A 22,449-nucleotide genomic window follows, 5' to 3' on the forward strand; every position below is an offset into this window, starting at 1 on the left:
CCAGCATCAGGGGGACAATGGTTAATCACCGGCCATTAACAGGTAATTGAGGAGCCCCTCTCTGGCAGCGAAACCAAAGAGGTCTGACTGGTCTGACTTGTTTCCAACTCTGAAACTCAAAAAAAAATACAACTTTCTATTCATAACACCCTGTGTTCTCGGAGGCGAGGTGCCACTATTCAAATCCAAGCAATGATTGGTTTGACCACAACCTCCCAAAAAACTCACTTCATTCTTAACCTATGACAACATGACACTTTGGACCAGCTGAGGAACTGGCCCTTGAAATTCCTCTTGGAAGAGAGGCAGCTTCTCATTTTTGCTTCTGCTAAATGCCATGGAGGTGTTCTCCACCAATCAAATAGAGAGGAGTTGGGGAAGGATGTTCTAGGAAAAGAAGGCAAGGTATTGCCTTCTTCTGAACATGGTATGTTGGCTGGAGGTGCAAGGGGTCACTTTAAAGGCACACCTTCAAATAGTTCTTGCCTAGTTTAGATTAGCACCAGTTTGAGTAGAGAGACTGCTCAGAACAGTGTTACTTGATACCAAACCTCAAAGAGCAACTCTTTTAATTTTTTTAGTAAGGGGAGAGGAGGTTCAGACCAAAACCCCTTGCTGGTTTTGCAGATGCTGACATTATAACTAGAAAACTGTTTTGAATGTTCAGATTGAAACCTGAATTTCAGTAAGCATATTCTGACTACAGAGTACAGAAGGATTTTGTCCTGTGCTGATTGTTTTAAGGCTCAGTAAAGATAGTCATGTTTTGCAAAAAGCAGTGCTGGAAGGGCAGGATGTTGTTTATGGCACAGGATAAACATCTCTCTCATACAAGTGTGTACTTACTGGCTGAGGAGGACTGAGGGGATCTGGGTTGAGGGAAGATTAATTTTAGATTGCAGGGCAGGTCTAGCTTACATCTGACGACTGGCTTCTTCTGAAGCGATGATAGCCTTAAATCGCTGTATAAAACCAATTGAGGAACTCAGCTGACACATTCAACTTATTTCTGTCTCTGCCAGACGGAAGGTTTCAGGTTTCCCAGGCCTTCATCGGTGCCACCATCGCCTTCTGCCTCCCAGCATTCCAGCCCTCACCACAGTGAAGCTGAGGATGAAGATGAGGATGAGAGATACGATGAGGATAAGGAAGCTGAAAGGGATAGGCAGAACATCAAGTCCCCCTTTTCCACTGGCGCCTTGCCACAAGGAAAAAAGAAGCAGCATGGAGAATACAGGAACTGAATTCATTGCTCTCACCCTGGCATTGCTCCCCATGCACTCAAGAGTTTCTCCTGTAGGCTTGGCAAGCTTTGTGTTAAGGACAGTGTGATGTAATTAGGGGAACCTTAAATGTTACTTGAGCTACACTTTTGGAAAACCTAATATTATTTTACCTTTAAAGTAGTTTAAATGACAATTTCTCCGTGCCCCTTTGAGTTAGAAGAGATTTTTCAGGTTTAATAAAACTAGAGAATGAGACAATCCCCTCAGGAGCTTATACAAGCTGCAGATCATACCTTTGTCTGTGGAATCATCTGTATTAATGATAGTGTAGACAAATAGCTACATTTTGGGTATCCCTAAGGAATTTATGCTTCATTTATGTTTCCGCTTTTCCCCTCCTAAACTAACATGAACTTTAAACCAGAGCTCAAAAAATTAGAGGAAAAAAGAAGTGTTACACTGGAGAAATATTGCACGAGTTTAAAAAGATACACTGAAAAGAAAATGGTCTGTCTTTTTCCTGATGCTGTTTATTGTAAGCTTACGTAACACTTTTACAGCACACAGAAGTGTCTTAATCCAATGGTAAAACATGCTTCCTGTGGAACAATATAAAGTCTTGTGCAGTGGACATTTGAATTTCAGAGACAAAGTCATCTTTCTGACATCATTTAGACCCACAATAAACAGCAGACCATTTATTTTCTGATTCCTCTGGTATGTCTCTTTTATTTTCACCCTGTTGTAGATTCTAAGTGTGTTAACTCCAAACTTGTTTGGGAAGAAATTAATGTAACTTGGCTAAAGGGAATGACGAAATTTCCTTGAGTGGCACCTTCTCCTGCAGACAAAAAGCAACAGACCAATGTGACAACATTCAAGGATCAGTAATTTCCATTAGTCCATGCTCTATTTCACTTCTTCTAGAAGAGACGTAATCCTAACAAATAATGCTAAAAAAATTTAAGATATTATTTTGAAAAGCACTTGAGTCTTCAAAGTTCTTGGGGAATAACTGATCCTAACAACAAGAACTAAACATTTCATTTGCCTTACAGAAAACTTTTAGAAGTATTTCAGCTCCTAGAAATGCAGAGAGTGACTGAACAGGCTCTTCAGAAGCACATTTTGTCATGAAGATGTTAGAGATCAATCTCTTGTTTTTCAAGTTTGTGCATCAAAAATTTCTCATGCTGCTCAAGAAAAGACATTTCCAGAATTTTATTCAGACCGTCCTTCAGCAGGTAGGACAATGTAGTCTTTGGAGGTATTTACCTTTCCTGTCAATCCCAGGGGGAGCCTAGATGTCCAACTTTGTTTAGGCTCCTACCTTTCAAACACTTAACCAATGCTTGATGACATGGTTCTGACTATAGGCCACTTAGAATAAAAGTGACAATGTGCTTATTTGTATTTTTGACCAGCTAAAATCAGTTTTAAATCTGGACTTTCATTCTTGAGCTGATTCAGATATGAAAGAATATTCTCAGAAATCAGGTTCCAGTTTTTATGGTAAGAACTTATGTGGAATTAAAAGGAGTCACTATTTCTTTAGCCATTTAAAAGGTAATTCAACACTGAGTAATTTTTCATATAGAAGTGATGAAAGCAAAGATACTGCAAACCTTTTCTTTCACACAGTTTACTGTGTGGAGAACAACTGCATTTTGTGTTTCTTCCACAAAGTGTTCCTAATCAGAGTTCTCTTACAGAGTCGAAAGATGTAATGGCTGAGCGTCCCAAAGAAAGAACATAAAAAGGGCATATTGATTGAAAGTTGATATTTTCATAAATAAATTGAGAAATCTGTATTTATTGCTTGTGTTTCAAAGCTCTGCTGTAGAGCAGAAGGCTGTGTGTGTCTCAGCACACTCACATGCTTTGAGCACCCTCCTGGTGTTAGAAAGTACTCCGCTTTTAGATAGGACTAATCTGAATTCTCAGATTCAGGTCCTGCAGTGGCCAAAGTGACCTCTGCCTGATGCCTTGGGCTCATGTCAGCTCTGCCTTGATTCCAGGATTAACAGATTCCATTAGTAATAAGGCAATTTATCTACAGCAAAACACTCCTGTATGTTGGATTTATAGCATTGGAGGAACAGCTGCTCATTCAGCCCCAGCAACAGATTGCCTAAATTAAATGCCACACATTCCCAACACCTGTCAGACTTGGTGGCAGCTATCTGTTACATAAGGGATTGTCTTCCAGATGGGAAATCACTGGGGTTTCACACACAGCTCACCAGCAAGGCAGAAGGTCTATTCTGTTTCATTATATTTGTGAAGAATTGTTTAAGCTTGAGACCTTAAATCAGGAACACACATAAAAATCAGTCAGCTGGGAATAGGGTGGGTACAGTTTCTGTATCACTGGGACAGGCAGAAGCATGTAAATTTTAAGACACTGATAAACCAAAGGATGTATAACCCCTCTACTTTTCACTTTTCTAGTGGAAGGTGTCCCAGCTCATGTCAGGACATTTGGAACTGGATGATCTTTTAGGTCCCTTCCAAACTAGGCCATTCTAGGATTATGTTCTCTGATTCCATTCTACTTTTTGTCTGAGCACTGACTGATGATCCTGTAAAACATGCTGGAAAGTCACTTAGATGCGCCTGAGATATTCCAAATATGCTGGAAACAAAGGGCAGATAAATTAATGGAAGGATTCAGGTGTATACCACTGGTCCTGAGGTGAAGTTCATCATGAATGTTCTGTCATACAACAAACGCTGCCATTGGAAGATAGTGCTTAAAAATGAACAAAACAGGACACTCAATTCTCAGTTCACCAGTTCCTCTGTGGAGTGATACAGTTTATAAATAATGACTGAAAGTGCCTCTAACCCCATGAAACAAATTATATCCTCTGTTCCTTCAGCTGTGTTTCTTTGTGTTGAGATAAAGCAGCATCACAGTTAGTGTGAGTTAGAATTAATCAGCAGTATTATGAGAAAGATCAGGGGAGTTTAACATTAAAAGATGAAGAGTATGACTAGAAGGTTCAAAAAATAAAACAGTTGCTTGGACACAGAAATCACGTGGCTACTCTTTAATTACATCAGAACTACAGAGGGCTTTCCAGTAAGACCACAGAACTACATAAATAGCACATCCTTATCAGCACAGAATGATAATTAACAGATTTATGCATAATTCCAGTTTTGCGACTCATAAAGAAAGAACAAAAAGGTACAATCACAATGCAGTCATTAATGAGGCCCTGATAATGCAAGACCTGTCCCCAAACAGTCTTTATGTGCTGGGACTTGTTCAGTAGGATTATTCAGAATATTTCTGCAGGAGTGTACTGGGACAATAAGTCAGTTTTAATTGTCTTTTCAGGTGAGATGGTGCCATGTATTTTAAATTTCGGATGGGACATACAAAATGCTGTAAAGAAAGCAGGAACTTTACAGATGCTTCCCTTATCTGAACTAGTACCTTTTAATCCCTTTGCATTCAAAATTTTGCAATGTGAAAACACCTCACCATTTGGGAACTTCTGTGAGAATGGATTAAACACTTTACTTACACAAGTTATGCTTTCAGGTTCAAAGCTGTACAAATGTTAAAGACATTTTACATAATTTCACCAATTTAACAGACTGTCTGTCAAGTAGTCAGGGTGTTCACTGTTTTCTTCTTCCACTGCAAGACAAGACACAATGGGGAGAATAAGTTGTAGATGAAGAAAAGTACAGCCAGCCAAAGTTTTCAGCTTTCAGATGTGCCTTAGGCACAGATTCAGTGCAGTGTGACTGCTCAGCTAAGAGAGGCAGCACCTCTAAAAACAATCATGTCTTCTTTCATTTTTAAATGTAGGAATTTTTCTGTTTGCTGTAGAAGAAAACTACAAACTCTGTCCATAGGGGTAAGTTAGCACATAGCAAAAAAATTCATGCTGAAGAAAATAATGGATTTGTTCTTCATTTATGCATTGCCCTCAGTCAAGTAAAAAATCAGCTGATCTGAAAGTGCATGGCTTATCCAGGTTTGACTGGTTATTTCCTACCACAGAGATGAAAGTGTTATTCCACATAGTTTTGTTTTTTTCAAACAAGCTGCCAGTTCTGCTTATCTCTCTCAGATATTTCGCCCTTTTTTTTCTGTTGCTGTCCATCTCCCCTGCTACAGCAACAACAGGCAGGAAAATACCACTAAAATTTGGAAAAATCTACCTTCAGAGGATTTTGTGGGCATGCAAATGACACTTTCACTGATTTAACTTTAGAAGTGCTCATATATTTTGTCCAAAGAACTATGCTAATTTTTAATTCTGCCTTTTTCTCTCTCCAAAATGCCACTGATTTGTTTGTTTATTTTTGTTTGTTTGTTTTTTATTCAGAGTTCTGCCAGGGCAGGGAAGAGAGGGCTGAGCAGAGAGCCCCAGTTCCATTTCCAAAAAAGGTCTGTGGTAGCTGAAGAGGTGAGAGATTTAGGGATAGAGGACATGGAGAGCAAACGTTTAGGGTCTCAGCCTGGTGATGTGAAACCAACAGCTCCTATCCTAGGATTCTTATGTATTCCTTTAAACCTTTGCACCAAATCCAGTGGAGGAATAAAATTTTCACCAGCAAACAGTATGATATATAAAAAGTTACCCCAGAAAAGATTTGGGGTGAAAAATTCAATTGAAAAATAGCCATTCCCTTGAATGCAAAACAGTAAAATATCAGAAGAGGAAATTAAAAGCAGAATATACAAATATTTACCTGCTATCATTCTGTGGCTCATGTTGTAAGCTGTGTAAATGTGCACTTCAGTACAGGGCTCTCTGTTGAACAATATCTCAGTTCAAAACAGACCTTCTAGATTAATTTGCTAGTAAATTAAATACTGAAAAAACACTTTAAAAAAGTCAGAGTAGGACAAAACATGAATTTACCTTCTTGTGCTTTCTGTAAGGAAGTAAGAAACAGTGCAGCAGCTTCAGAAAGGGATAAAGGATTTGTGTTATGGCTGCGTGTTTCTAGAATGAAAGAAATAAGAAATGCATGGTTTGTTAGTGTCTTATGGCATTTTTTAACTTTGTTCTTTGCTTTTTTATTATTTTTATAACTAGAGAGTCAAAGACAAGAAAATATTGTGTCCTTCATTCTATAATATTGTCTGCTCAAAACCAGCCTGATAATTAGCATGAGGTTTTTAAAAGGGAGGTTATTTCAAAGTCCCTCGGAAGGTAAAAACAACATTTTCCTATTTTGTAAGTTCCTAACTTCTTTACAACATCCTGTTCCCTCCAGAAACATTGCCTATTGTGGATTGATGACATCTGCTGCTATTTGTCGCTTCAGCACAATTAATAGCTTGATTTATTTTTCCCAGTGCAAAAAGAAAGTTAAAAGCACTGATGAAAATCCCACTTAGCAGCCAGGCCAGTCTGGAAGTTATGTAAATGAAATCACACAGGTGCACCAGAGAGGAAAGTCACTCTTTGTCATGTGCTGGTTAGAAGGAACTAAAAAAAGGGGGTTTAGTTGTTTCCTTGGCTGTGATTCCAGGAAAACAAATCCCCTCCCATTTCCTGGGATTTCTCCCACAAGCTGGGGAGGTGGATGGGCTCCACACCCCTGTGGTGATGGACTCACCAAGCTGCATTCTGTCATACAGGTCCTTCCTCTGGCTCTCATCTGCGATGAAGCGACGTCCCTCTACAAAAGCAGTGAGACAAGGGTGAAAACACCCCCCAAAGTTGTTGTAATTCCTACTTCATAATCCCTAAAGGACTCTTTTCGATTTTGTATATAGTCAAGAGCCTTCAATCTCTTTTCTGGACTATGAAGTATTGCCTTTAAAAAGAAAAAAAAGAAAAAAAAAATCCCAAATCCCAAACTAGCAGAATAAAATCACAGCTTCCTGTGCATCGATAAGGGTGATAAAAAGCTTACTAGGGAAGTAATACAATGCATTATTCAATTGGTAGAATATTTTTAAAATAACAAAAAGGGTCAAAATCTTCACTTTTAACAAAAATAATGGTATTAGTGTCACTAGAACTTTCAGTTATATTTACAGTTGTATGGAGCTTGTATTTATTTTATGTTGCAATTATTTATATTGTTTCCCTTTTGCATTTCTCTCAGGATTATGACCTTTTTTTTTAATTTACAGGGAGCTTTTTTTCTTCCTCTCTTAATACCTGCCCTCCCTGATATCTTTTAATTTTAAATCAACAATTCAGAATACAATTTTTCACATGAATATTTCTGTTATATTTGATGATTTGGATCAAAGGACAACATCTCTAAGTACAGAATCTGACAATATTCTGAGTGAGAGGAATCCACAAGGGCTATTGAGTCCAGCTGGGAAGTGAATGGCCTGTACAGGGACCAAAGATGTGACCATGACATAATTAGCACCATGCAATTAGCACATCCTTCCTGCAAGCCTCAAAACCTCTACCCCCACAGCATCCTCAGGACCTCCTGCTTGTGTGGAACCAAGGAATATCCAGCAGTGGGGAAAATTATCTCTTTAAAATGGAAAGAGCTCAGGACTTACGTGCACCCTTCAAATAGAGCATGGCCTGAGGAGTCCAGTTTCTCCTTTGGAAATGAGCCTTTATGCCAAAAAAAAAAAAAAAAAGAGGGAAAAGAGACATGTCAACATTCCATGCCATTGCCAATTAGTGCAAATACTTAATGGCACCAAGCTCTGAGCTTCACGAGGTGCAGCCTGAGCTCACCTGAGGGGCACTCCAGGAGAAGGAAACAAAGGATGCTGCCAGGAACAACACCAGGGCAGATGCTGTGGGTTTATGCAGCTCCTGTGCACAACAGAGAACCACAAGGTGCAGGAAGATACATCCTCCCAACTTCACCTCTAAATGTGAGGGTGTTTCCAGCTGCTGCATTGTCCCTGTCTTGCTGCCAAACCTCCTCTTGCTCAGGGGGTGTTTCAGTGCATGCAAATCTGATCAGAGGATTAATCTTAAATTGAACTTTATTCTTTTTACTCAAATCCATTCCATCCTCGTGAGAGCTGCCATCAAGGCTAGCACCTTTTGCGGTACTATTTACATGAGCATCAGATCCTCCGAAATGAGAATAAAGTACAAACTAATGGGTAAAGATAGTATAAAATCTACCTTGATTTTACCAAACTGTAGACAACAAGCAGATGTAGGGGGCTTGTCATTCCAAACCAACAAACAAACCAAGAGATAAAATCTCTACTTCCTCAGGTTAAAAAAAAAAAAGTAAAAACTGTTTTAAATTTAGCATCCTATCAATATCAACCATGATTAAAACAAGTCACAAGACAGGTTTTTTTGATTCTTGGAGTTTGTTCACTGATGCAGCACATGCAAATGGAAGCATTGAGCATGAATCCTCTATGCACAAGTTGCACCTCTGCTTGTTCACACAGACCATGTTATTATTCATGTATTGGTAACAGTGATGGGCACCAGAGAATCTAACTGTATGTTTCACAGTGGTTCATTTCATCCTGGGTTTGAGAGGTTTTGCTACTGTTGTATTTTTAATGCAGTTGTTTAAAATACATATAATATATCCGTGTCTGTATTTCTTTTAGGTTATTTTTGAGGAAAATTTCTTAAGCCTCCCTGCAGTCCCTAAATATTGCACTCACATGAAAAAGAAAGCATTAATTGCAAACTGAATGTTTGCTACAAACCAAAAAATTCTCACTTACCTTCATATTTATCTTGGTTACAAACCTTCAGTCTTCTTTCCTTGAGATGATGTGTCACAAGATCTCCTTCCTACATGGCCAAGGATCCCTTTTAAGTCTTCAGAATAGAAATACCCTCCCCTTCCGTGGCGGGGCGGAGGAGTCTGAAGGGATTTCTTGTCAACCCTGTAGATGGAGAAGCAGAAGGTCTGATGACTCCTGAGGAAAACCTGCAGCCTTGCAGGAAGTCCTGACTGAAATGATTGAAAGATAGATGCACTTGGAGATGCACCCCATTAAACAGGTGAACACCTCCTGAATACATCAGCATCAGCCCTGTGTGTTTGCAACGCATCACCTTCCTGCTGGATGATCAATAATCACATCCAGAGTGGGTATTAATATGGATGGTGAGAGTTTACCCAGGATAATCTACAATATATCAGATTAGCATCCATTGTGGGAGCTGAAAAAGCTGGTAAATTACTTGCCAGCATCAAGAAAAAGTGACTTACCCAGTGTCACTAGCTTGAAGTTATTCCTTGCATACATTCAGAGGCTGTAGTCTGTGGTTTGATTCTCTAATGATCTTTTGCATCTAGTTTTCTTGCACACAAGTAAAAGTACAAAGCTCAACAACAACAACAACAAAAATGACCAAAAATACCCAATAAATCCTGAACTCCTAATAGTCAGAAACACTTTTCTGTCCCATGGATTGGCTGGAGTAAAGTCCAGATCATGGGCTTGAAGAGGTTAAACAATGGAGAAGTGAACAGAAAAAAGGCAGGGATCAGGGAAATAATTTCCATGAGCTACTTCTGGGTGATTGTTGGGCTCATTGCAGTCATGGAGAGTTGGTTTGGTCTTTAGGCAAAGAGTTAATCACACTTGATGCCTGGCCTTGCTTGCTCTGTAGCAAGGGTTTTCATCTCTCCTCCTGTACTTTTTCCTTTGTAAACTCGATGGAAGCAGAAGGAGAAGCTAAGCAAACAGGGAGGTAGAAATTTGCTGATTGGAAGACTGACCAATGGAAAGTTTACTGCAGCAGCCTCACAAACAGGGCCAGCCCATGGTGTGACAAAAATCCAGGTTAGGCCATGCGTGTGACAAACACTGGCTCATGGATGTGGAGTTCGAGGAGGAGTGTGCAGACAGGCACTGCTGCTGCTCACTGTGAGCTCCTCCCTGCCATTGTGTGTCTGTGGAACTGCTCCAAAGCTCATTATTAAGTGAAGGTACAATTGCTGTCCAGCTTTTGTGAGGTATCATTCTGTTCCCTGCTTATGCCACACAGAATTGCTCACTGAATATACAGAATTGCCATCAGCTGCAGCTTGTGCTGGTGTAGAGGCAGGAAACCAGAGGGAAGTTCAGGTTTTGGTCTCAAGCAGCTCCTGTGGTGGCTGAGAGCTGCTGCCAGAGCTCTACTCTTTTTAAAAGCCCATGCCCTGATGCATCCTAGCAGAAGGAATTCTATTTGCATCTACTTCACTGTGAAGTTTCTTTTCCCTGCTCTTTTCCCTGTGCTCTGACAGATCAGAGACATTTCTTGATAATGCTTAACGCTTAGCCTTGGAAAGGGACTGTGCATTTCATCCAGGAGATATTTAACATGTAGAGACTTGGAGAAAGTAAAGCTACTCCCTATTGCCTTCTGGAGTGACTTCAGATTTTTTGTATTATGCACAGACCACGGAGCTGGAATCAAAACATTCAACTGAGCCTATGAAAATTAACCCCCTGCCTTTGGAATTGGCAGTGTGAAGTATGATCTCTTCAGGTTGGTTCTCCTCGTGGTAGGAAATGTGTCTGGCACTGAAAAGATACCCTGCTTTTCCTGCTACTGGAATGAGACAAGATAACACAAAAGAAACGGTGAGGGAAACCAGCTCAGCCCCTCCCATTGCAACTGGAGAGAAGAGGAGGAGAATGGGAGGCATAGAGAAAGATGTAACTACACTGTAGGAAAACAGCTTCAGTTTTTCTTGTGACCATTTGGCAAAATCTGAGTAACTCTGACTTGGTGTTGCTGGAGTCTCAGTCTCTCTTCCAAACCTGGCTGTATTCTGAGTCCCATGGGAATCCTTGTAGAGATTTGGGCTTGTTTGAAGCTGCCTGCAGGGCAGCAGGGAGCTGAACTGAGCAGATCAAAATTGGAACTGCCTTGTAATGGGGACAGGTGACCACCAGTTCAAGAACAAAAACAGGATCTTGACAATATCATCTTAAATTAAATGGTTTTATTGCTGTACCATCAGATGCCTCAGTGACACCATGATGTTTAAAAGTCAGGAGTTTAGTCACAACCTGTAGCAAGAGACAGTTGACCTTGACCTTTCACATCAGGTGAAATGAACCCAATCTCAAATTGCATTTCCATAATGGTTTGGGGCTTTGGGTTTGTTTTGGGGTTTTTTTTTTTGTTTGTGTGGTGGGTTTTCTTTGTTTTTTGGGGTTTTTTTTGGTTTTTTTTCCAATGGTTTTTATTTTTCCCTTAAACTGTCTGTGCTTTTATGACTTACAGTTCTAAATCCATTTATTTTTGCTATGACCCACGACTCCAAGTTGCTTCGGTTTTCAAACAAAAGTGTATTTCAGAACCTTCTCCTTGGAAATCTGTAAGGAGTCTGCATGCAGAACAAAGAACTCCAGGTTTGTCAGTTCTACTTCAGGCATCAAAATTTAGAAGAATCAGCTTCTCCCTTCAAAGCTTTTTCTTACCATGACTCTATGAAAACATAGCAATCTCACCCTTCCCAGGAATCCAACCACTTCTAGGATGGTGTATGGGACACAGGTTTTTTGTAAACAGGGACAGGAGGCGACGGTTTGGGAAGGCAGTGCAGGTACTGAGAGTGTTTGCGTTCACAAAAGAACCAAAAGAACTGTGGCTCTGTGTGGGCACATGTGAGCTCTCACTCTTGAAAAATGAAGCAGCCTATAATTGGGTTATGGATCATAACACACTAAAAAACTGTGGCACTTTGGAATGATGAGCTGTACACCAAACACTCATTGTCAGTGCTGTCATTTCTCAGCTGATTCACCTGGAGGAGGAAGTGGTTCTGGCATGTAATCAATGCCCTGAGAGAGAAAAGTAGAGGGAAGCTTGCTATAGCAGCAGGACCCCTTATTAGAAAGAGCATAACCTATTCTTATTTTTTGAGATGATTGAAAGGGCACAGGCTGCATATCCTGACGCTGTAAGTGATAAAAAGCTGATATCTGGCATTGAAGTTCAGTGCTGAGGTGAGGGGGAAATGTTCTTGTGCGCTGGAGTTTTAACCAATGGAGTCAAACTTACCTCACTGACTTGCATCACAACCATGCATCTTCCCAAATATTTGCCTGGAAATACAGGATACAGTCATTGTATCCTGGTAAGGGCAGCAGTGATCCATGGCTTTCTCCTGAGGAAAAGGTGCAGCTGAGATGTGTGTAGGTGGTCAGTGGGTATATCAGCAAACACTGGTGCTGTCAAGGTATAAATCTCCCAGAATTTATGGCCTTTGCTTTGTGCTTATTCTCATTTCCTTTGGATTTTTTTCCTGTTAGTTTGGTAACTCTCTGGGAAATCCATCCCACTTGTGTCTGGCACCTGAGCAGCACGTAGCACAGTGTACTTCTGGCTCCTACATGCTACTGTAGCATCATAAAAGGCTGTGAAATGTCACATGGCAGAGTCTGCAAAGTAGGAAACTACAAAGCATTTTGCGTTTCATTTGCAGTAAGTTGCATAGTAAGGCAAGCTTTCTACCAGTAGCAAAGTCAAATATAGATTGCCATGGAAGGATGTTGATTTGTTATCACTGAGAAACTGAGAATAGATTAGACAATCCTTTTTCAGGACTCATTGCCCAACTGGTCCTTCCCAGACACATGGTTATGAACTGTATGACCTCTTCTTTTTTGGGCTGTTTTTTTGTGTTTCTGTAACCTTTCAAAGCTAATTCTGGACTTTAACCCTCTCAGACTAAGGGGAAATTTGTGTACAAGCTCCATATTTGCCCTGTAAAATCTGTTGACCAAAACAATCCAACCTGCAATCCATCAATACATTTCATGCCACACAAACATGTTTTTTAGTGTTATTTATTTTCGTAACAGACCTTAATTTACAGAACCATGGAATATTTGGGTTTGGAAGACACCTTTAAAAGTCATCTAGTCCATCCCCCTACAATAGCTAGGGATGTCTTCAACTTCTCTGGGAAGGTGAATTTTCATGGTGCACCTCTGAAGGGAAAATATACTCTCTGGTGTAAGTCAGGTGCATGATTAGAGAGGCCATCAGTTGCTGGCCCAAATTTATTTAACTATTCTGTTGCACATTCAGCACCACAATGTCTGTGTGTGAGCTTCAAGCACTGCAGATTTGCTGGAGAAGCTTTTTTGTCTTTCCTTTAGAATGTATGAGAAAAACTGTGCTAAAAACTGCTTGAGATAGAGAACAAGGTGTGGAAAATCCAGTCTGTCAGATATAATGTAAATGCCTCACACAAGAGAGGTAACAGGGACTTTGCTGAGGACTAATGTGTGAGCAATACTGCAGCCAGGTCCAGGTTCTACTGTGTCATCATGATATTTTCTGAAAAATTCCTTCACCAGGATTTCTTCTCCTGGAAAATTGAGAACGTTCAGAGAAAAATGTAAATAATAATTATCTGATTCTCTTCTCCTGTGATTGCTGCTTTGGAATGTGGCAGGTGCATGTTTGATTGGTTCCATGTGAATTGTTTTTACTTAATGACCAATCAAAGCCAGCTGTGTTGGACTCTCTGAGTAGTCACGAGTTTTTATTATTCATTCTTTTCTAGCATTCTGATGTATCCTTTTCTCTATAGTTTAGTATAGTTTTAATAAAACATATAATATAACATAACATAACATAACATAACATAACATAACATAACATAACATAACATAACATAACATAACATAACATAATATAATATATCAGCCTTCTAAGAAACATGGAGTCAGATTCATCTCTTCTCTCGTCCTGGGACCCTCACAAACACCACACTACTGTTCTCACAAGTGTGTTTGTGAAAGAGAAGCAGCTTCAAGGGATAATTATAAGTAGAATTTAAATATATTATGTCGGGTGAGGGGTGTTTGAAAGCATCAGGAAAGAGTAGAAATCCACAAATTTTTGAAAGGTGTAAATGCCTCAGAAAGAAGTGTTAACTTCTGAAGTTCAGTGAACCACAGGATGGCACAACAATTTTTTTTCTGAGCAATGGATAAGTCTGAGACAAACACCAGGTGGAAAGACCAGCTGAAAAACAGTTTTCTCCAGTCTGCAGGCTGGAAAGGAGATGTGGCCATCAATGAGCATTTACATGGTAATTTAGCAGGAGCCATAGAGCTCTTCAGACAGGCAGGCTCTACTGTATGCCTAGTTAAGGGTCCTAATAATTTTTTCTTTTTTCACAGAACTAAGGGCAGAGATGACAGTTAACAGAGCGACTATTTAATACACTATCAGTTCAAGAGACTTCAACACTTTCTTCCTTTCAAAAGTGGTGAGAGTGATAATGTTTTTACAGCTCCCAGATTCCCTGTTCTAACTCTCAGAAATTAGGAGAGATCTGCTCCTGCTTGAAATTTTGCTGTGGGTGGGAAAAGCAGGAAAGAACTGCTAATAGAAGTGAGGAACACCCCATGAACCAGAGTTTTGACACAGCAATAACCTATATCACAACATTCCTTGCTGTTTTAAACAATAATTAGAAGAGCAGGGAGAATTCAAGTTGCACTGAAATTACAGACAATTAATTTAACAGCTGCGGGAGAGATGTGAGGAGGAAAAAAGTAAAAAGGCCAGGAAGAAGGAGCCTGAGATGCTTGATTAGAACCTGGTTGCAGCTGGTGGTCCCTCTCAGTTGAGGGCTGAGTGGCAGCAACTGTACCTTGTAAAGCTGATTTTCCAGCAGAAGAGCCCTCTGCTCATTTAAACGCTGAAGTTCAGTCAGCTCCTACTCCTCAGAGGAAAGCTGAAGTAGTTGTGCTGTCTTCTTCTGAGAAGGAAGAGAAATTATTTTTCTCTGTGCTAGTGTAAGTATAAGGTCTTGGGCTGTGTTTTTTGTTGTTTGTTTTGGTTATTTTTTTACTGGTCTATTACAGAAAAAAAATCAAATACCCTTTAATAGAGTGTTACTTATATCTTCTTGAAAGCTCTTGTGTGCTTAAATAAGAGTCCTAAAGTAATTGTAGGGTATTTAAATTTTAATTTAAAGGTAATTAATCTATCTATATAGAGGTAATACATCTGTATTAATGTATCTATAATATAGAAGATGGCTTCTACTTCCTGGTATTTATTTGAGAAGCAAATATTTTAAGTGAGACATAGTTAAAAAGTAGTCTCTTCTCTAAAATTGCTCTGAGCTTCTTGTTATTCTTATTTTTTGAAGTATTCTTGTAGCTAAGGACATGTTCATTAGAGTAAGTGTTACTACCTGCAGAAATACTAGAAAAATAAACTTGGAGATCTTACCTCTGCTTACATAAACTAAATTGCTGCCATGCAGGCAGCCTATAATAAACCACCTTAAATTAAACACTTAGTATTTATGTTTATTTCAATCTAGATTAATAAATACTTATATATAATTTTATTCCTTGCTTCAAATATTATATAAGTGTTAGTGGCGCCTGCTGCTGTTTTGTGGGAAAGGAATTAATTTCTCTACATTTAAAAAAATCACTTAAAATTTGATTTATGAGAGCTTCACCCAGCTTCATTGGGTATGTTATTATTTAATAATATAGATCCCAGCTGATCAGTGCAGGTGGCTGCAATGTGCAGGGTGGACATAGGAACCTCATTGGGAATGAGGATTTATCCCTGCAAAATGAACCTTACATGCAAGCACACTTATCTTGTAGGAAATACCTTTTAAATGTTGCCTGGGAGATTAGAGAATAAAAATACACACAGGATGAGGTTCCTGTGTAGGGCATATTTCTTGTGTAATTCCCAGTGTGTCACTATGACAACTGTGGCTGATTATTACAAGGAATACTGGGGTTTGGAGTTTTTTTGGTCTTGTAGGCTTATAGAAATGCTGAAAGTCTTATTGGTCTCACTTTTTCTGCCTCACCTCTGCCAACCCCAGTACAACTGAAGTGTTTCCTTTTATTTAAAAAGTCCTCTGCTAATTTGCAGGGTGTTCTTCAATTTTTATTTTCATTCCCCCTCACCTCCCTGCCACAGAATAAGCATTTAAGAATAAGCAGTGAGATTTCAGGAAGTATTTCTGTCTTTCATCCCCAACATTTCCACATCAACTTCTAGTTCGTTGGACAACAAAATGTCCTGGCTGAAGGTTTCTGTCACAGCTAAGTGGAACAAGGGTTTTCAAACACCTGGATACCAAAGCTTCAAGCTGCCTGCTGAATGGGAAAATTGGGGTAAATACATGTTAATCACCCTGGCTCTCATATCTTGTGCCTATTCTTTCCAGATATTTGGCAAGAGAAGGGAAATGAAGTCTTTTAAACGTGAAGCTAAGAAACGGCACCACAACCCAGTGGACAGCATCTGCAGGAAGATCAAGTCCATCCAAATGATGGACCAAGTCTCCAATCCAGCCTTGCAGATACCAAAATTTCAGTCCCGGAACTTTGACAGCCCACAGAGCAATATTAAAAAAAATCTGGAAGAAATACTGAAAGGGAGAAGCTGCAGGAGTCAGGAGAGCGCTTGCTCACCCTTGGTCAGCCCTGCCAGTGACAATGTGTTCTCTGTGCACTCGCCTGGTCTTGGGGCCAGCTCTGACTCCCAGACTGCAAACAGCACCTGTTCTATCCTGGAAAGCTGTGAGAGATCCAGCAGCTCGTGGGTGCCTTCCTCTCCCATGCAGAGCTCTTCTCCATTCTGCTTTGGAGCCAGGGAGGCCGATGCTCAGAGCAAACCACGTGCTTTAGCTAATGCTGGACCTAAAGATATGTGGCCCGAGCAGAAGTATCTGACATCAAGTCCGAATTTATATTTTTTCACATCTGAAAAAAAGCCAGGAAGTGATGTGGTCCAATCTCCTGTGCCAAAAGTGTTTCCTTCAAGTGAAAGAGGTAAAAATACTGAAGGAAAACACCCCCTAATTTGGAATTCTAGACATCTGATCATTCAGTCTATGTAGATGACATTTATTTACCATTTAAACTGGTAAAACGCATCTTAGTAGGGTTTAAATCTTATAAGACTGTAAAAAGAGTTGAGGCAAATCTTAAATTTTCTCTAAAAAATATTAATGTGAGTGCAAAAAGTGAGTAATTAATAAGACAAACACTTTTTCAAGTTTGCTACGTCATTTTTGGTTTAGGAGATAAAGATATTTTTAACAATTTAAGAGATTAATTGAGACTACTATTTGGCTAGTACTATAGCCAATGATTTGCCTATCAGACTGATTTAGAAGATACAGGAGTTTAGGTTTTGCTCTTAGTTTGAGGTGGTTTTCTTGTGGTTTTGAGGAGCTTTTTGTTTTAGGGATTGCTTTCTTAATAAGTTAGCTCTAATGATTTCTCTACAATATATATGGAGGGGGAGGGAAGAAATACCTGGATTCTTAAAATGTCCTGTTTCATATGTTTACTCCATAGAAATAACCAAGTTTTTTCCAAAAATACATGTATAAAAGTAGATGCATTGAATACTTCCCAGCTCAGAGGCTCCAGCTATGACTAGTTCCTGTTGTTTAGTGCTAAAAGCTCTGTTTTTATTTGCAGGGAAACTGGTTAGCTGGTTTTGTTGTTTCAGTCATCTGGAATGAAAGTTGCTTCATGGAAATACAGATGGGCAATAACAGATTTATTCCTCATAGGACGGAGGCAGACTATGGGGTACAAAGCCGACAATATGTACGTGAGATTGATCTGTGAAGAGAACCTGCTGACCACCATCTTCTGTGCATGTGACACCCACCACACAGGTTTGCCAGGGTTTTTTTATTGCTCTTTTGTTCTCCACTCAACAGATTTCCAAGGTTCATATCATGTTTTGGTCCCTGAGTGATGCCAGGCTCTGAGATGTGTAGGTGCCTGTGTTGTGGTAGATGTAGAATAAATGTGTAAATGCCTGTGCCTCTTTTGCATGGTGCCTGATCCTTCCCTTGCTGACCTTTGCAGTGCTTTAGCACAGGGGAAGGTGAGGAGCAACTCATTTCTAGCAGTTACCTTTTTTGCAAATGACTGTTTCTTTCTTTCAGCCTTTATCCTGTTAGAAACTTGGGAAACTTCAGAGGAAGAGACAATCCTTCCGCCTCAGACATGACTAAAAGTGGTAGAACATGGAATGGTTTGGGTTGGAAGGGACCTTAAAGATCATCTGATTCCAACCCCCTGCCATGGACAGGGACACCTTCCCCTATCCCAGGCTGCTCAGAGCCCCATCCAGCCTGGCCCTGAGAGCAAGGATCAGTATAACATGTCAACTTTTCTTCCTCTTAAACTGAAGTCCACAAAACCAGTAAACTGGATTTTTACACAGAAAAAACCAAAACACCCACCACTACAAAAAAAAAAAAACACCCAACATCTTGACCCAAGAAAAAGAGAGCTCTAAACTACTTTTTTTTTCCAGATCACACTCTAACTCAGTTCAGGAGTCAGTTGCTTGTCTGCAGCCCTTGAGGGCAGTTGGATACAATGCAGTTCAGTAGCATGGCCTTTTACAGTTTTTTATGGTGCCTTGCCAGGCTTTGGCATCTGATCTCTGTTCCTGCTTTAGGAAAAGTGACAGTGTCCAAGATAGTTGATTATTTGAGACATATGACCAGCTGGGAATCAGAGGACAGTGGTCTTGAAGAGCTGTGCAAGAAGCTTGACCCAGAGCACAAAGATATCTCCATGGACCTGGAAACGTATCACGCCATCATAGGAGAGTGGATTGAAAACTGTAAGAGAAAATGGTAACAGCATTTTAATAAGTTTTCTGTGGAAAAAAAATTATGTTGTAAGCTTCCCTTGTGCCTCTGGAAAGAAAGTGATATTGGGACAACATGTCCACAACATTGGGTTTGGCTAAAGTTTTGTAAGTGTTACAAGGTTGGTAAGCAGCCCAGTGTCCTGCTGATTTTGTGACCCTTGATGCTTCCTTCTTTCAGGGAAGAAGGTGCTACTGAGAAATCCTCATCAAGTACAGAAGACCTGGAATCTCAAGTACCTAAAAACGTCTCTGAAGGTGCAGAACATTTTACTCTGTTTCTATTCAGGAAAGCCCCACTTTCTTGCTCTATAACCAAAACCCCCACCTCTTTCAGCCAACAAGACACATGTTCAGATGAATGCTACATCAGGAAGCCTGGAGGCCTTTGGGGGTGATGTATCTAAAGGAGACATGTGAGTCCATTTGAGCAGTTCTTTCTCAGAATACAGTACTCCTGGCTTTGAACCACTTGTCAGAAATTCTAAGAGCCTTTATTTTGGAACACTATCCAGCTCAGTTTGCAGGAGCTCTTGATTCTGTCATCCTCTTCTGCTCAGGCTTAAAATACAACCAGTATTTTTTCCTACTTATATCTTGGTGCTTCTGTGTCCATTTGCCTTTTTAATCAGTGGTCATATGTTTGTCATGTCCTTCCCTGTTTGAACTGGCTCCTTCCCTCTACCAAATTCTTAGTTGTTTGATGGCAAGAAGACGTTATGACCTGAAAGTCTGGTCTTGCATTTTTGGGGTTGTTTTCCTTATGATAGGGAGTTTGTTGATGTGGGGTATTTTTGTTGTTGTTGGGGTTTTTTTTGTGGTTTTTTGTTTGTTTGTTTTTTGTTTGTTGTGGTAGCAATGAAGTCTGTGATTTGGACTGTTAATGGCAAAGCACTTAACAAAGAGCTGAAGTTTCATTTGTAGTTTATGCTGAGTCAGAAATCCAATATCTGCTCTCTAAAGCTTCCCTATAATTTCTCATGATCTCAAAAGAATAATCCTTATTTAAGTTCTGGTTGAAAGCATAAAGTGGGGGATGGCTTGGAAGAAAGGACACAGAAATTGCAGAGTGAATACAGAAGCATCACTAGTGGCCCAAGAGGTGATTAGCAAAATCCTAAAGCACTCTCATGCAGACATCCGGCTGTGGCACTTTCTGACAGCAAACTCCAGGTGTAGGGAGTACAAAAACACTTAAAACCAAAAGTTCTTGATGCCCATAAAACTGGAGAACAGACTTGGAGCTGTTACGTTATCATCATGCAGAGCAAATGACTGGACACTGCAGTGTCACAAGTCCTCTGTGGGCCCTCATCTCACCTCTAATCAGTGCAGTAGAATGCTTTAAAAGTCTGAAGTAGATTAAATCACCTTTCTCACTCTACCCTGGCTTTTTTACTGGGACAGGGAGACCTCTGACTTGATAACCTCACTTGCGGACCTGCAGTACAGCAACCAGAAGCTTCAGGAAGAGAACAACAAGCTGAAGCTCACCCTGGAAGCTTTGGATGAGACCAACAGCAAGCTCCTGGCAGATAATGAGCATCTACGTCAACAATTAAAAAGGTAGGGGACCCTGATGGTGCCAGGCCTGCCATGGGCAGAGCTGGGATCTTCCAGCCTTGCTTTCATGCTTTTCTCCTCACCACTGCCTCATCACAGTGGTTTTATGCAATATCTGTAAGGTTTAGCCTTCTTGCCTGGTTGTTCTGCTCTGTCCCTCCTGGTTCTTATAAAATCATTCCTCTCGGAGCCAGGTTCCTGCAGCATTTGGTGGTGTGGGTGCACACAGGGAGAATCTCAGGCTAAAGCAAACAAACAATATAACAAGATATATTTTAAAAAGGCATAATATTACCAAGATAAGAGCTAAGCACTGGAAGGCTTCCAATCCTAGACCACATTTTTTTGCCAAGCTGAGGGGAAATGAGTGTCTAAAAGCTATTTTGCTACACATTTGATGGACTGGGGTGAGTTGTGTCACTTGTTCAGCCTTTCTGTAGCCTGAGGACATATTAGTGCCATGAGTACAAGCTCATTTTTCATTGTGTTCATCTGGCCTAGTTAATTACACTGTGATATGGTTTGGTCAGCTGCCAATCTGTTCCTAGGGTTTTCAGGGGAGATTAAGGCAAGAGTTCTGCGGGGTAGCTGGTATGGGACGTGTGTCCTTATGTGGAACCACCTGCTCTAGGATGCTCTGTAGGATCAAGTTAGCTTGGGAAAGGGCCTTGCCTGTTGCTTTAGTACATGGTTTGGGGTTTATCAGATTAGGGTAAGAAAATGATGCAGAGCTCATCCTTTAATACTGAATAGAAATGGTTTTTCCAATGTTAAGCCATCAATTGTTATAAAGATGAATTTGTGCTCAGGTAACTTGCAATATTTAACTGTAATGAGCTAAATTTTTAACATATTTAACATAGCTTTGTTTGCATCCTCCTGTCTTGGGTGGGGTTTCATCCCTGACTGGAAGAGGGTGACAAAAAGGAAGTAGAACCTTTTTACTGGAAGAAATTTGCTGGAAGAACTGGAAGAGATTTGCTTCTTGGACGGAAATTATGGGATTAAACTTGATTGTTGCTCTTCCGTTAAGTGTCATGCCAAAAAATAAGTCCGTGGTGGCTGCTAAAAATACTATTTCCAGCCTATCTAAACAACCAGCACTAACTGGCTGAAGTTTCTCTGGATTTGCTTCCCCCTGTGCAGCATCCAGCACTCTGTCTTGAAAGCCAAATCCCTGGAAGAGCAGCTAGAGGAAGCAAGAAACAACCTGAATGTGTCAGAAGAGGAAAGAGAGCAGATTCTTTGGCACAACAGACAGCTAGTAGGTGCTCTTCCTTCTTGTTTCCCTTGTACAGCACCTCACACCTTGCTGTAACAGTGGTGTGGCTGCTCAGGCTGTTAAAAATCAGAAGTAAGACCTTCTCTGTGCCATAGTGAAGGTTCATGAGCTGCACCAGCCTCATCTCTCTCCTTTTTGTGTATTCTCTGGAACAAAGGGATTCAATACCACAGCTGTGGGGGTGTGTGATCTGTTGCTTACATGCTAAAACCAACTCTTCTGTTGTTCTCTTTGTCTATTATTTTTTTTTCCTTTTTTTTTTCCCCTATAAACTTGATCAGGAAAAAGAAAATCAGTCTCTCAACATCAAAGTTACTTCTCTTCAGGAAGAGGTAAAATAAATCATGATTTGATATGTTCTTGCTTAGCTAAAATTTGCCATTAAGAAATAAAATGTTTATCAGACTTTGAAGCCCTGCATGCTAATTAGGTTATCAAAATATCTAACACTTTAAAAGGCTGATTTTTCACAAAACTGTATATCTTGAGGTTGCACTGTGCTTTTTATTTTCCACTTGCTAGGTAAGTAAGGATATGAGGTTAGGGAAGCATAGGGACAGAGATAAACTACTTCTCCCCCACCACCACATTTTTTCCAAGATTTATAGGCAAATTCCATGTATTTCTGGTTCTCACAGCTATAAATAGACAAACTCTATATTGAAACAATCTCCATTCAACACTTTATCATTTCATATTCACAAAGGAGTAATCTTGTATAAAGCTGTAACACCAAAAATAAGTAACAAAAATAATAATTTTTAAAAAATCAATTGGGTGGGATCTCCACTCACAGATGGAT

General features: G+C 40.1%; 3 protein-coding genes and 1 long non-coding RNA gene across 17 annotated transcripts in view; 2 read left to right on the forward strand and 2 right to left on the reverse strand.

The window, feature by feature from the left end:
• GYS2 (glycogen synthase 2) overlaps positions 1 to 1,935 on the forward strand; it is a 44,693-nt gene extending 42,758 nt beyond the window's left edge. For all 3 annotated transcript variants that reach the window (XM_064420671.1, XM_064420669.1, XM_064420670.1), the window contains one exon: positions 1,023 to 1,935. In XM_064420671.1, coding sequence (XP_064276741.1) covers positions 1,023 to 1,244 — 222 coding nt within the window. In that variant the 3' untranslated portion in view covers positions 1,245 to 1,935. The remainder of the gene's footprint in view (positions 1 to 1,022) is intronic.
• Positions 1,936 to 4,744: 2,809 nt separating this feature from the next.
• SPX (spexin hormone) lies at positions 4,745 to 10,058 on the reverse strand. Of its 5 annotated transcripts, none has more exons than XM_064420673.1 (8): positions 9,897 to 10,058; positions 9,384 to 9,474; positions 8,890 to 9,054; positions 7,919 to 7,999; positions 7,735 to 7,792; positions 6,819 to 6,881; positions 6,116 to 6,199; positions 4,745 to 4,878 (listed from the first exon to the last, which is right to left on the reverse strand). In XM_064420673.1, the coding sequence occupies exons 3-8, from the start codon at positions 8,893 to 8,895 to the stop codon at positions 4,820 to 4,822; spliced, it is 351 nt and encodes a 116-aa protein (XP_064276743.1). In that variant the 5' UTR covers positions 8,896 to 9,054; positions 9,384 to 9,474; positions 9,897 to 10,058; the 3' UTR covers positions 4,745 to 4,819. The 5 variants fall into 5 exon arrangements, with proteins under 5 accessions (XP_064276743.1, XP_064276745.1, XP_064276744.1 ...); XM_064420676.1 differs by adding an exon at positions 5,943 to 6,004 and having other exon boundaries at positions 4,748 to 4,878; positions 9,384 to 10,058; XM_064420675.1 differs by lacking the exon at positions 9,384 to 9,474 and having other exon boundaries at positions 8,890 to 8,959.
• Positions 10,059 to 11,440: 1,382 nt separating this feature from the next.
• On the reverse strand, positions 11,441 to 12,490 carry LOC135300812 (uncharacterized). Its single transcript, XR_010362587.1, has 2 exons — positions 12,176 to 12,490; positions 11,441 to 11,498 (listed from the first exon to the last, which is right to left on the reverse strand). It is a non-coding gene; the product is annotated as an uncharacterized LOC135300812 (long non-coding RNA).
• Positions 12,491 to 13,598: 1,108 nt separating this feature from the next.
• The window catches only part of IRAG2 (inositol 1,4,5-triphosphate receptor associated 2), a 37,820-nt gene continuing 28,969 nt past the window's right edge, over positions 13,599 to 22,449 (forward strand). For 2 of the 8 annotated variants that reach the window (XM_064420679.1, XM_064420681.1), the window contains exons 1-9: positions 14,714 to 14,931; positions 16,344 to 16,950; positions 17,703 to 17,810; positions 18,608 to 18,788; positions 18,984 to 19,060; positions 19,140 to 19,218; positions 20,210 to 20,368; positions 21,512 to 21,629; positions 21,929 to 21,979. In XM_064420679.1, coding sequence (XP_064276749.1) covers positions 16,365 to 16,950; positions 17,703 to 17,810; positions 18,608 to 18,788; positions 18,984 to 19,060; positions 19,140 to 19,218; positions 20,210 to 20,368; positions 21,512 to 21,629; positions 21,929 to 21,979 — 1,359 coding nt within the window. In that variant the 5' untranslated portion in view covers positions 14,714 to 14,931; positions 16,344 to 16,364. Of the gene's footprint in view, positions 13,698 to 14,122; positions 14,220 to 14,310; positions 14,400 to 14,709; positions 14,932 to 16,343; positions 16,951 to 17,702; positions 17,811 to 18,607; positions 18,789 to 18,983; positions 19,061 to 19,139; positions 19,219 to 20,209; positions 20,369 to 21,511; positions 21,630 to 21,928; positions 21,980 to 22,449 lie in introns of those variants that run through there. The other 6 variants (XM_064420678.1, XM_064420682.1, XM_064420684.1 and 3 more) reach the window with 6 other exon arrangements.

The sequence above is a fragment of the Passer domesticus genome, chromosome 5 (genome assembly GCF_036417665.1).
Source record: "Passer domesticus isolate bPasDom1 chromosome 5, bPasDom1.hap1, whole genome shotgun sequence".
Lineage (NCBI taxonomy): Eukaryota > Metazoa > Chordata > Aves > Passeriformes > Passeridae > Passer > Passer domesticus.

What these genes read in the sequence shown, in the direction of transcription:
- SPX (XM_064420675.1), bottom strand. An exon ending in GTATGACAGAATGCAGCTTG is followed by an intron (nt 6,200 to 6,818) that starts GTGAGTCCATCA and finishes CTTTCATTCTAG; the next exon opens with AAACACGCAGCCATAACACA. An exon ending in CTTACAGAAAGCACAAGAAG is followed by an intron (nt 4,879 to 6,115) that starts GTAAATTCATGT and finishes CTTGTCTTGCAG; the next exon opens with TGGAAGAAGAAAACAGTGAA.